We start from the raw sequence: 14169 nt of genomic DNA on the forward strand, positions 1-14169 counted from the left end.
AAATAGTCCAGGGGCTGCTGAGAACAAACCAGGTCCTGAAAGGGACCAAGGTGGCACCAGGGACGGGGCTTCAATTCCAGGATTTCATTGCAGGATGCCTTGGAATAGTGGCACTATAACCCAAGGTTTTTTTCCCCCTGTTACATAATTACTGGATTTTTCAGATGGTCCAGGGGCTGCTGGGCTGCTCAGGACAGACCAGGTGGGTTCACCTGAGCAGGATCCAGGGAAGGGGCTTGAAATCCCAGGATTTCATTGCAGGATGCCTTGGAATAAGGGGATTAACCCAAGGTTATCATCCACTCTTATATAATTACTGGATTTTAAAATAGTCCAGGGGCTGTTCAGGACCAGCCAGCTGGGTTTACCTGTACAGGTAAACAAGAGATGCTCATAATTCAGCATAATAACTGGATTTCCTAACTGTGGAGGCACCAGGTGGCACCAGGGAAGGGGTTTCATTCCCAGGATTTCATTGCAGGATGCCTCTGGAATAGTGGGGCTAATCCAAGGTTATTTTCTCTTATTATGTATTTACTGGATTTTTAGATAGTCCAGGTGCTGCTGGGCTGCTCAGGACCAAACCAGGTCCTGGAAGGAACCCAGGTGGCACCAAGGAAGGGGTTTCATTCCCAAGATTTCATTGCAGGATATTCATTGCTGGAATAGTGGGACTACCCCAAGGTTATCATCCACTCTTCAATAATAACTCGATTTTAAAATGGAGCCTCATCCTATTCTCCTTTGGGTTTTTTTTCTAGATCTTTAGGAAATATTCCTAAAGAATAAATTGGTAAATTTATTTTTCAATGGTCATTGGTAATTTCATTTTTCAACACCAGGTAAGTTGGTGTTGGTTCTTTTTAGCACAGAGCAAGGGTGAAAATCGTCCATGTGATTAAAAAACCAACCCCACGTGTGTCTGACTTTCCCCTCAGTGCCTGAGCCAGCCCTGGAATTTGGCAGCCTGCTGGAAGTGATTTTGAAATTGAGTTTGCTGTGCTGTGCTCGAGGAGTGTTTACATGTCCCCTTTTGTTCCTCTCCTCATTTCTTTCTCAATCATTTATTCATGTTAACGTGTTAGGTACCAGAGGGGAGAGGGAGGCAGAGAAATCCTGAGGTGAAATTCAATTAGACACCAGCATTAATCATTCTGTTTGTATCTCTAAATATCTGACATAATTCACCAAAGGATTTTCCTTTAATTGAAGAGATTAAGGCATGTAAGTTGCAAATTGCCACTTCTGTTCTGGCAATTTTATTCATTTGACAAATTTACTTGATGTTGGTTTGCATGAAATAATCGTGTGTAAGAGAGTGACTCTTCAGGTGTTATGAATTGGGAATAAAAAGTGATTTTTTTTTCATATTAATGCTGTTTCTGGGTTCTTGCATCCCAGATTCTTCAGCACTTCCAAACTTTGAGCACCCTTGACAGATAAATAAAAAATCAGAATATCAAATTAATGAAATTTTTGCAGAGGCAGCTGGGAATTGGGTCTGGGGAATTTGGTGCATCCCTGGACTGTTTTGCTGAAGAAATAATTAGGAGTGTGGAGGATTTAATGTGTGTGTGTGTGTGTGGGTGCTGTGTTCTCACCTCTGGATGTGCCTGAGTGTGCAGCGCTGGAATGTGGCACTCTGGGCAGCTGAAAGTGGGATTCCTGCCGTGAGCTGAGAGCAGGTGGGAAATGCCAGAAATAATGAGCACATTGCACCTTTCTGATGAATAATTCACTTCAGTTCAGGGCTTGTTTCACCCTTAAAATAAACCCCTCACAATGTTTGACACAGCACAGCTGAAAACACTTGGAGGAGAAATTTTGGAAGGCGAAAGGAGCCCTTGTTTAATTTCTGTTTTAATCAGCGGCAGCAGAGGAAATCTTAACACTTAGGAGGAAGACATTTGTGAGGTTTTAGGATGGAGTTGTGGCTACTAAACAGCTACTACACTGTGGAGCAGAGGGAAGGATGGGGAGGTGAAGGGCTGCAGGCAGAAACTCTCTCTAAAATAAGCCAGGAAAGCACAGCAGAAGCTGCCAGAAGCAGGAGTTGGGAGAAATGTGCCAGAATTGGTTTTAAAATAAAAAAAGGATTGTGTTTTTTTTCATTCCCTTAACCCTAAAATCCACCTTTCTGCAGCAGAGATTTGGGGTGAAACAAAACGACAGCCAAATATTTCTGGGATGTTTTGCAAAGAGTTTTGGCAGCCCTGGCTGGATGCAGGGCTGTGTGTTGGGGAGAGGGAGGTTCCTGAGCACCCTGAGGGGGAAGAACCTTGTCCTGCTGCCATCCAAACCCCCTGACCTTGCACAGGTCAGGATGCCTCTGGAATGGTGGCACTAACCCAAGTTATCCACTCTTCTACAAAACTGGATTTTAAAATGGTCCAGGCGCTGCTGGGCTGCTGAGGACCAACCAGGTGGAACAACCTGAGGGGGAAGAACTTTGGTTTGCCATCCAAACCCCCTGACCTTGCACGGGTCAGGATGCCTCTGGAATGGTGGCACTAACCCAAAGTTATTCACTCTTCTACAATAACTGGATTTTAAAATGGTCTATTTAAAAGATGCCTCTGGAATGGTGGCATTCTAACACTAACCCAAGGTCATCATCCACTCTTCTACAAAAACTGGATTTTAAAATGGTCCAGGGGCTGCTGGGCTGCTCAGGTGGAGCACCCTGTGGGGAAGAACCTTGTCCTGCTGCCATCCAAACCCCCTGACCCTGCTGCAGATGCATCCAGCCCCAGATGCTTCATCCAGCAGCTCTTGCCCAGAGCAGGATTCCTCTGGAATGGTGGCACTAACCCAAGGTTGTCATCCACCCTTCTACAAAACTGGATTTTAGAATGGTCCAGGGGCTGCTGGGCTGCTCAGGTGGAGCATCCTGTGGGGAAGAACCTTGTCCTGCTGCCATCCAACCCCCTGACCCTGCTGCAGGTGCATCCAGCAGCTCCTGCCCAGATCAGGATGCCTCTGGAATGGTGGCACTAACCCAAAGTTATCCACTCTTCTATAATAACTGGATTTTAAAATGGTCCAGAGGCTGCTGGGCTGCTGAGGACCAACCAAGTAGAACATCCTGTGGATGAAGAACCTTGTCCTGCTACCATCCACACACCCTGATCCTCCTGTAGATGCATCCAACAGCTCCTGCCCAGAGCAGGATTCCTCTGGAATGGTGGCACTAACCCAAAGTTATCCACCCTTGTACAAAACTGGATTTTAGAATGGTCCAGGGGCTGCTGGGCTGCTCAGGTGGAGCATCCTGTGGGGAAGAACCTTGTCCTGCTGCCATCCAAACCCCCTGACCCTGCTGCAGATGCATCCAGCCCCAGATGCTTCATCCAGCAGCTCTTGCCCAGAGCAGGATTCCTCTGGAATGGTGGCACTAACCCAAGGTTGTCATCCACCCTTCTACAAAACTGGATTTTAGAATGGTCCAGGGGCTGCTGGGCTGCTCAGGTGGAGCATCCTGTGGGGAAGAACCTTGTCCTGCTGCCATCCAAACCCCCTGACCCTGCTGCAGGTGCCTCCAGCAGCTCCCGTGGGTTGTTCCCAGCAGAGGAGCTGGAGTTCCACAGGGTCACCACCATCTTCACTCATCTTTTGTCTCCTGGACCTGTTCTGCTGCCTCTTCCTGCTGGGTTTATTGTAGAACAAACAGATTTTTTTTCTCTTGAGAGCAAGTGCAGCCTCTCCCTGTGCAAAGGAACCCGAGGTGCTTTGTGAGCAGGGCAGTGCCACATTCTTCATTCAAATCTGCTCCTGCTGAGAGGGAAGAGCCCTGGCTGCCTCCCTCCCCACGCCCGGGCAGCTCATGGCTTGCAGATGAATTATTCCCCTGCTTCCTGCAGGCTGTTTCTGTGCTTTTCCCACACTTTTGGGGCGCTTGGATTCATTCTTGCGCTCTGGTGCTCCATTGGGGGTTGATCAGTGCTCAGGAACCTTCCCCAAACTGGAGAACTTTTTATTATCCCTTCGTTATTCCTTCATAACTTTGGGGTTTTTGGGTTTTTTGGTGGTGTTCAAGGTGTATGAGTGGTGTCCGTGGGGTTGGAAGTGGAGGGTGATGCTGGGGCTGCTGGAGGAGCAGGATGAGTTAAACTTCCCTTCCTTGCAGTGTGACCCTTGTGCAACACCCGCTGGAAATCCCCACTCCAGCCCTCCCTGCCAGACAGGGTCCAGAAACGTCTCACATTTTTATATTTTAGTCATAACCAGCCTTGGTTTTGTGAGAAATCAGGAGGAATTTGATTGAAAATGTGTCCAGCACATGCTTAGCTTCACTCCTTGCTGTGTTTACTCTCTGTAGTTGTGAATAACTGGGAGCACAGTTATATATCTCCAGCTCCCTTCACTCATAACACCTTTTATTCTTTTTTTTAATCTTTTTTTTTTGTGATTAACACAGGTTTGAGGGAAGAATCTTTTATTTCTGAGCACTAGGAGAGTGTGATGGAAAATACCATTTGAGTTTGGTGCTTCAGGGAGACTTGGTTTGCCCTGGCCAGAAGCAGAAAGGGAACTAAAGCAGGAAAAAAAACCCTTTATATTAAAAATATTCACCATATTTTTTGCCATCTGTACAGTGTTGGCATTTTCACCCTGCAGGAGTGGAAACCATTGAAATAACTATGAAAAAGTTGTTTGGAGAAAATTTTATTCCAGGCCCAAAGCAATTCTTGCCTCCCAGGGCCACACAGCACTCAGGGTGCTCATTACAGCAGCAAAGAGTTACAAGGAGTTTTCTAGTTCAAATTATTCTCTGAATATTGAAAATATGAACAGGAGGATGTGTGTGTATGTGTGTGTCATTTTTGATTGCAATAATAGTCCATGTGTCAAAATGACTTTTAAATTGTCTATTCTGTAATTCCATGCTGCGAAACAGTGATAAAAAGTAGTTTTACCACTTGCCCGTGGTGTTTTTTCCAGCATTCAAAAATTGGGAAAGCATAAGCAGAGCTTTGCCTGAGGTTTTTTAAATTTTGGCTTGATGTCAGCTGGGGGAAAACCTTTAACTGAGCACAGACAATCCTAAAATAGCTGTGAAACTTCCTGGAGAGGAGGAGCTGCAATGCTCCTGCTGTTTGCACGTGGGTATTTGAAATGTATCGATAAACTTTTATTTCTTTTGAATAAACAGTTGTAAAACCTAAAAATAGATTATTATTACCTCATGTACTCAAACACATTCCCCTTATCAGGTTTGTTTGGGGGAGTTGCTCACGTTGTGCTGTTGGAATTAGGGCCATGAATCCCTGCCCAGGGGAATTTAATCTGAATTTCTGCTTTTAAACATCCTCCCCCAAAGTCAACAGCAGGGGCTGTGTTTTGATGATAGCAAAGGGGACCTTCATTAGACAGAAAAAAAAAATATTTAATTTGAGTACTGGATGGATGAAATACCTTGGCAGCTTTGTCAGCGTGGTTAATTGCAGAATTTTGAGCATCTTTTAAAAGGTCTGAAGCCTCACATCAAGTTTGCAGTCTGAGAATACGAGATGAGTGGTGTGTTTGGGGTTTTTTTTGGTGCGGATGTGGGAAACCAATGTCCAGGCTGGCTGTGGGATTTATTAAAATGGGATTTTAAAAATGGAATTCTTTAAAGTTATACATTTTCCAGGTGCCAGCTGTGCTGGAGGCATCACCCAGGGCATCACCCTGTTTTTTTGGTGTGGATATGGGAAACCAATGTCCAGGCTGGCTGTGGGATTTATTAAAATGGCATTTTTAAAGTGGGATTCTTTAAAGTTACAAATTTTCCAGCTGTGCTGGAGGCATCACTCAGGGCATCATTCTGTTTTTTGGTGTGGATATGGGAAACTAATGTCCATCTAGCTGTGGTTGTTTTTTTTTTTTAATGGGATTTTTAAATGGAACTCTTTAAAGTTATAAATTTTCCAGGGAGGCAGCACCCAGGGCAGATGCAGCAGCTCCTGCGAGTGGCACTTGTGTGGTGCCTGGAAAAGCTGGGAGGGAGCCCCAGGTAATTATAATGCACATATATTAGGGTGTAGGTGAGGAAATAAAAGCTGAATGTCCTCAGTTCTTCCCTGAGACCGAGACCAGCCTTAATTTTTGCTTTTGAGCACGTCTGGCGTCCTTTCACTTCATTAATGCAAATCTCCCAGCGCTCGTCTTGCACCTCAAAACAATTTCATCAATCTCTGCTGGAAAGAATTTCAGCTCCCAACACCTCCAGCTCTGTTTATATATTTATAACTACAAAGGGATTCTTGTCAGTTTGTGTTACCCTTCGCTCTCATTTCTCAAATGGAATATCTGGCTGTAGAAGGAATATTTACCTTTTCCAGGGCTTACAGTGGTTGTGAACCTGAATCTCCCTCCTGGCTCTGCTCTTAAACAAAAGGCTGCATTTCCTGCTCTTATATCATTTTCACTTCAAAGCCAAGCTTTTAGATTACCAGGGAGATTTTTTTGAAGGCTGTGATGATCAACAGCTTTTGGCTGGTGACACAGCTTGTTCCCTGGAATTCTGGCTGTTAATATATAAAGGCTTTTCAAAGTCATTAAACCTCCCAGCCACGTTGGGGTGCCTGGGCTGGGCCTGTCATTAGTCACAGCCCTGTTTGTAATCATGTACCAATAAAAATAGTCAGAAGTACCAAGTCCTTCACTCTTGGAGTGCAGCCTCTCATATGTGATGGCAGGAGAAATGTGAATAATTTAGTGATGTGGTAAGAACATGTCAAAATATGTGATTCAGTGCATTCTCTGCAAGTTGCTTGTATATTTAAACAGTTAGTGCTTTTACTCACAAGTTGTGTTGGATGGTTTTAACTTTTGGAAGCTGAATGGAGTGTTGGCTTTAAACTCAGCTGTAGTTTTTTGTTTGACCTACATGGAGTCTCCAAAAGCGGATGCCCAGACATCTCATTCTGATGTTCAGCACAAGAACTGTGTGGCAGCTCCCAGGAGATGAGGACTGAAAAAGGACGAGGCACAAGATCTGAAATCACAGCTCCAGCTTTGAAGTGGAGATTTAATTCATTTTGCCTTTTCTTGCCTTTCCCGTGCTGCGGGAAGCCTGAGAGATGAGCCTGTGTTAGGCTGGGTGTGCAGTTTAGGGTGGTTCCTCCTTAGTCAGGGCTACCTGAGCCACACAGCCCTGCTGGCTGCCACCTTCCCAGGCTGTCCCCTGGCCATGCTGAGGGTCCCCTGGGTTGGGGACAGCTGCAGGGCCACCAGGCACAGCTGCCTCTGGAGCTGGGCTCTGCCCGCTGCAGCACATCCGTGTGGGTGAGAGCTTTGCTCTTTCATCTGAGGCTTGGTGGTTCTGTTGTGCTGCCATCCCACTCCTTTCCCAAGCTTGTCATCTTTTTATGCAGCGTGGCACTCGGGATGGGGCGGGGGAACCTTTCCCTTGCTTGGGAAAGCAGGGATGCAGGAGATGGGGGAGATACTGAGCACCGCTCGTGCCTCCTCCTGGTGCCCCGTGCTGCCAGCCTGTGATTCACCCTGCTGCCATCCAGCCAGGGCAGTTCCAGCTTATCCCTGGTGAGAGCTGAAACCCTTCCTAGGGAGGGACATGAACCCTTCCTTGGGTTTCAGCTTCCCTCCCATGATCCTGCTCAGGGCAGGGATGTTGTTGGAGTCCAGGCTCTGAGGTTACCCTTTCTTAGGTCACTGTGTGACCTATGGGAGAATAAACAAGTTGCTACAGAAGATTTTGTTCCATATTCCAACTTTATATGATGTTTAAGCCTTAAAAAGTCAAGTTTGGGAATTTCAGAAGGTGGATGTTGGGTGCTGTAGCAGTGCAAGGTGCAGTCCCAGGCACTGTGGATATTCCCCTGCTCCAGGTGGAATTGTTTGATGAAATTCCTGCCAGCAGCTCTGCAGAACTCTGCTGTGTTTGGTGGAGTTTGAGGATGCTGAGAATCATGGAATGCTTTGGGATGGAAGGGACCTTAAAGCTCATCTCATTCTCCTGTGCAAGGGCACCTTCCAGGTTGTTCCAAGCTCCATCCAACCTGGCCTTCAACACTTCCAGGGATGGGCAGCCACAGCCTCTGGGTGGGGAATGGCAAATGGAAGTAAAATACAAAAGGCAGAGGATCCTTCCTTACCCTCTGAATTTGTTATAAACTGGACCTGTCTCCTGCGTGCTCCATGGAATGTTGAAAAGGATCAAAGGCAAGTCATACAACTGCCCAGGATTATACAACAGTCTGTCCCTTGGTGACCCAGGTGACTTTATGATCTGGTGGTGGAAATGAATAAATGATTTGTTTGAGGTGGATGGAAAACTTTCTGTGGCCACTGAGGATGTTTGAATTATGTAGAGTTGTCAGCCACGCGAGTTTGAAATACAGTAGACAGAATTCAGTGATACAGGGCAAGGCTTACAATAAGAATACCTGGTGTTTAATCCTAATTTTTCCACTGGCATCTTGACCTTGAATTCAGTGTGTGCTTATTCACCTCCAGGCCCTCGAACAGAATCTTCAGGAGGTTGTTCCTTGTCTTCAGCCATCACAGTGGGTGGGATTGCCAAGCTCTAAAGGAAGGGAGGGGGAAAGGCTTTTTTGGTGTTTAAAGTGGCTGTTAACCTAATAACCTGTGCAAATTAAAAGATGCAGAAGCAGTGGATTGGGGACTGGAGTGCTTGTTGTGACTGGAGACATGAAAAGGTCCCGTGTAATTCGGTGACCCTCGGGTTAGAGCACGCACGGCCCCGACGCCGCCGGGGGATGTGCTTGGAGCAGGCCCGAAAAAAAAATCCCTTCTGCTTGTGTAAGCAGTGGGAAAACAAGCAGACACTTTATACTCGGGAAGGCCCAGTAAGCCTCAGGAAATTCCTGCATTCTTGATTTTATTTTGTTGCACAGGGCTGCGGGGTGTGTGTTTGAAAGATGAGCAAGGTTGCCTCGCTCGGGCCCAGCGCCGCGGCCTCGATAAGCCAGGGCTGAATGGTTCATTGTTCCCTGAGGGAGCCCGATCAGCTGTCACTGCTCCCCTCCAAAACACTGCCTTTATTTATAAAGAAAAGTGCTGAGATTGCCTTTCACACTGGAGGAGAAGCTGCTGGTTCTCCGTGCTGTTCAGTCAGAGAGCTGTGTGTGGAGTGTCCCACCTCCAGAGCCAAGAGCTTGAGCTGCCTTGGGATTTTCTGATTAAAACACTCGTGCTCTGATCTTCTTGTCTTTCAGAGCTGCTGGTTTTTTGGAAGTGGTCCTTTGTAGTTCTAATTTTGCTCCAGAAGGTGGTTTTCCAATTGAGAACATCGTGGGCAATGTCCAATTGTTCCCCTCATAAAAATCCTTTAATTGAGGCACTGAGGAGGGTGGGTGGTCATTCCATGAATCTGCCATTCCATGATCTGCCTGAATCTTCTATTTCACATCCCTACCCCAATCCTCTTCTCTAACAAGGTGTCTGCTGCTCATCCATGCTAAGAAGGTGGCTGACTTCCGAAAAATTGCTGAAATGCACAAATAAAAACACCACAGTCAAAATTTGCTGCATTTGAATCTTGACTCTCTTAATGTGCTTAGCAGAACACACCAGCTCTGCACAGATATTTTCTTTCAATGAGTCCTCAACTTCCTAAAATTAGTGTCTTTAGGCCAGTAGCTTCTGGAAACAGAGTTGTTTCTGTGTTGGAAACATCCCTTTTGGTGGGGAAAGGGTGTGGAGGAGGAAACCCAAAGGGAGGAAGAGCTTTCTGATGCTTCTTGTGTTGAAGGATGTTCCTTTTTGAGTGTCAGGTTAAGGCTCAGGAGAACTGAGTGATTGCAGCAAGGAAACATCAACTCCCTGGCAGTTTTGGTGCTGTTATCACCTCCGTGGCTTTAAGAAGTTGAAATGGCAAAGCCTCAGGTGGGATGGAGGTGTCTGGTTTGCATTTATTTCCCTGGTTAAACTTGTTACTGGTGCAGAGCCTTGCAAATCCTTGAGGGGGTTTGTGGCTGGGGCTCAAGCTGAGTGTGTGCAGCGCATTTTGGGCATCAGCAGCAAAGTTTTACAGAAGTGCTGCCAGGTCTGATGTGTGTGTGAGCATCCCAGTGGCCCTGCCAGTCCTGAAACACCAGCTGGGATGGGGTAAGCAACAAAGGCAGCTCAAAAGCAAAGGGATCTCCAGCTTTGGGGTAAATAAATGCAGCGTGCACATTTCACCTGCTGTGGCTCGTGCTTCCCTGCACATCCATGGTTGGATTCCGTGTGGATTTGTCTCTTCCTGGGGTGACCCCACACTCTTCCCACCTGAGCTGGGGCATCCCTGAGCCTGGGGAAGCAGCAGAGCTGGAGTGGTTTTGGTTAAAGAAGTGCACAGGCAGCTCAGATTGATGTATTTGCCTGTAGCTGTGTTTCCTGATGAAGAAACACAGGTTTTCTGGGTTTTAAGATTTTCTCCTGGGGGAAAAGAAATAAACCTGACCAGTTTTGCCCCCATATTACAGCGTTGACTCCTCCCTTTCAACAACCTTGCTGGCTGTATTTCCTCCTTGCAGCAAAAGCCCCTGGGTACCACAGGCCGAGAAGTTTGCAATGACCAAATTCAGTGCTAATCAAGGTCATCTTCAAGCTTGGAAACCCCACATTTGTTCAGATTAATTTTTTTTTCTTTTTTTTCTTTTTGGCAAGCCTGACTGGGAGCTGTGTTTTCCTACATGTGGTTTGGGTTTTGGAATCCCTAAAATAAAGATGCGGGGTTTTGTTCAGGGCAAATCCCAAATTCCTTAAAACTGTTCCCGCAGATGTGAGCAAGATCCGAGGCAACCAATCCTGGGAGTGCATGGCAGGAATGAAACCATGGAGGTCCAGATGGGTTTTTTTTTTTTCTTTTTATTTCCTGGGCAAAGGGACAAACTCACAGAGGAGCCAAGCTGCTCTCTGTGATTTTCTGTATTTCAGGAATCAGCGGTGAAGTTGTAGATTTTTTTAAAAATTTGGTTTGGGAAATGCTTCCTCCTCTCCTTCCCTTGCAGTGATGGAGCTGTGGGCGCCTGCAGTCGCAGAGTGGAGGTGTGAGGGAAGCTGTGAAACCTGAAATTTTATTGAAACCTGAAATTTTATTGCTGGTTCTGGGCTCAGCCTGGAACAACACATCTTGGAAAAGCTTTGGAGGGAGCAGTGCTCGCAGTCAGGCCATGGCAAATCTCTGCAGTTTCACTGCTCAAAGACCTTTAGATGAAAGGGCATATTTTATTGATTTCATGTTGAGTTTATTGCCTGTGTAAAAGCCAAATAGCCTCTGCTGGCTGCATCACTGAATATTTCTGCATTTTTAGGCTGCGACTGCCACACTTCTGCTGTGTTTTCTTGCCCTGTTTGAGTGTGAGTGAGTCATTTTACTATTCTGTCCCTCAAATTCAGGATTAGTGGGATAAGGAGAACACGTGGCTAATGGGAGAAGCTTTTTCATGTTTTTAAAATACTTGAAAACAGTTTGTAAAATGCTGTGTTAACATAGAGACATTCATAATAATTATGCAGTGATTATTATGAACGTGCATTAATAATTAATTATGGTATTAACACCTATATCTGTGTGCTTTATGGGGTCCTTAGATGGAAATATGTTACTTGCAGATATTTTCAAAGGAAAAGGAGCCTTCCTGGAGATGATTCCCTAATGGGAAGTGCTCTGGTGTTGGCTCTCCAGAGGGGTTTCTTCATCTCTTTCATGCCTTGGTTTATAATGAGCTGCACAGCTGGAGGCTCAGGAACAAACTGAATAATCTGAATTTGGTGCCTTTGGGGAGTGCCCCAGAATGTGCAATGTCTTGTTTCTGCATCAGGAGCAGTTTGCAGAGGAATTTGATAGAAATTCCCTGAAGTGGTTTGCTGAGCTGACGTGGGGGATTGCAGCATTCAGTCCTTTTTCCAGACTGAGATTCAGTACATTTTTAGGCAGTGACCACTCGTTCCCCATGCCAAAAATGCACTTGACACTTGTAACTGATGCATTTTTCAGCAACAAAGCTTTGCTGTGCAGGGTTTGGGATGGATTTCCTTGCAATTGCACCCCCAGTCATTTTCTGCCTGCACATAATCACCACAAGGGAGCCTGGCTGACACCAATGAAGGAACACATTTTTAAATGATGTTGTCTGGAGAATTGTGATGGTGTTTTCTGTGATGGGACTGTGTTTAACCTGCAGTGCTTTTCTTTGTTGCAGAGATCCGTGCCCAGTTGGTAGAGCAGCTGAAATGCCTTGACCAGCAGTGTGAGCTTCGGGTCCAGTTACTGCAGGACTTGCAGGATTTCTTCCGCAAGAAGGCAGAGATTGAGATGGATTACTCCAGGAATTTGGAGAAGTTGGCTGAGAGATTCCTGGCTAAAACTAGGAGCACCAAAGACCAGCAATTCAAGTAGAGTATTTCCCTTTTGTTTCTGCCTTTTTTTTTTTTTTTTCCCTGCTGTATATTTGATTGCAAGGACAGGAATGGAAAAGAGAGTTGTTTGAGTGAATATAGGCACCAGCGCTGAATTGCAGAGCCAAAAATTCCCCAGGTTTGTGTTGGACACAGAAGCCATTCCCTGCTTTTAGGTGCTCATTGATATCAGTAATTCCTGCTAAGTTGTGTGTTGTCAGTAGGGAATGGGATGTAAGAACTGGAATGTGCAGAAAAGGAGTAATTTTTTGGGAGAGGTGGGCAAAGCTGTGTGCCAGATCTGATGGACAGGATTTCCTTCAGTGTCAGTGGCTTTGGTTTTCTGAAGGGAAGCTGTTCCCAATCTGTTCCCTGCTGTCAGCTCTCCGTTTTTGGGATCCCACACACGCTCTGTGTGGGAGTTGTGTTGCAGCTCTGCTACTATCACTTCAAACAGCAGGGAAATAAGGCCAGCAGCACTTCCAGAGAGAGCTGTGCCACTGTGGGTGGGGGAATCCTGGATACCGAGCTGGGGGGACTCAATAAAAACCTGAACATGTCCTTACTGACAATCTCTGACTCTGCTGCTTGAAACATCATTTACAGCTGGGTCTGGCTGTGCTGCTGGTTGTTGGTTCTTCCTCAGTTCTCGGGAGTTGGGGGGACTGATTGTGAAAAACGCCAATCACTTGTTTTTAAAAATCTAGAAGTTTAATAGTAATAAAAATGGTTATAAAAATAGTAACACAATTAGAGTAATAATAATTTGGGCAGTTTGGATTAGGACAATATGAGACAATAGAAACAAAGAGTTGTGGACGTCCAGGTGCCTTTGTCTGGGCAGCACGAGCCTGAAAAAGGACCCACGTTAACAGAGGATTAACCCTTAAAAGCAACAGTTGCATATTCATACACCTCATCCATGATGCATAAATTCCACTCAAACACAGGATTCTGTCTGGGCAGTGTCAGCTTCTTCCTCTGAATCCTAACAGCGCCTTCAAGGCGGGAAGAAGTTCATTCTCCTGATAATGGGGCAATAAATTCTCTTTCTCTGAAAGATTCAGGTGTCCTGTGGCTGCTATCTCACTGTGAGTCCTTTCTTTAAAAAGTATCCTACATAGCACAGTTTCTATTTTAACATTTTGTTATAACCTAAAGCTATATCTAACACACTACTTAAGAGAATTAACACAGCATCACTTTCTAACACAACACATATAATGTTCATTTGAATATTTGCAAAAAGCCAATTGTAAAATACATGCATTTTCCACACTGATGCAGGTGGAACCTGGTTTTATGGGTTCACGTCCTCTTGATTCTGCTTTTCCCAGGGGAAGGGGCTGCAGGAGGGGCTGTGGGGGTGAGCCCAGCCCGTGCTCCCCATGTGGGCAGTGCTCAGCCTTGTTGGGCTGTGTTGTCAGGGCAGCAGCTGAGGAAAACAAGGAGCAGCAGCAGCCTTGGGATCTGAATCATTTCTGAGATCTGAGAGGATCCATCTGGCCTGCTCCCACCCCAATGCAGCGTCACTTTTTGCGTTGTTTGGGTCGGGACGTTCTCCCTGTGTTTGTACTGTGCTGTTGCTGTGTTTGGAGGGATGTGGGGACACAGCAGCTTCCCGTTTCCAGCAGCAGCTCTCTCTGTGGAAGCCATTAAGGAGGCACCATTTTAGTTTCCTGTCTGCACAGCTTTGATGTCATTCACTGGGGTTGTCGTTTAGAGCACACGTTGTGCTGTGTGCTCAGGAAAGCCTGGCTCCAGAGCAGAGTGTGGGGAAGAGTTGTTCTGCACATGCATGGACCTGTCAGAGTCGAT

General features: G+C 46.0%; 1 protein-coding gene across 1 annotated transcript in view; it reads left to right on the forward strand.

The window, feature by feature from the left end:
• The window catches only part of LOC132083400 (SLIT-ROBO Rho GTPase-activating protein 2C-like), a 38531-nt gene extending 26179 nt beyond the window's left edge, over positions 1 to 12352 (forward strand). The window contains exon 3 of the mRNA XM_059488066.1: positions 12156 to 12352. Coding sequence (XP_059344049.1) covers positions 12156 to 12352 — 197 coding nt within the window. The remainder of the gene's footprint in view (positions 1 to 12155) is intronic.
• The last annotated feature ends 1817 nt before the right edge of the window (positions 12353 to 14169 follow it).

The sequence above is a fragment of the Ammospiza nelsoni genome, chromosome 23 (genome assembly GCF_027579445.1).
Source record: "Ammospiza nelsoni isolate bAmmNel1 chromosome 23, bAmmNel1.pri, whole genome shotgun sequence".
NCBI classification, from domain to species: Eukaryota; Metazoa; Chordata; class Aves; order Passeriformes; family Passerellidae; genus Ammospiza; species Ammospiza nelsoni.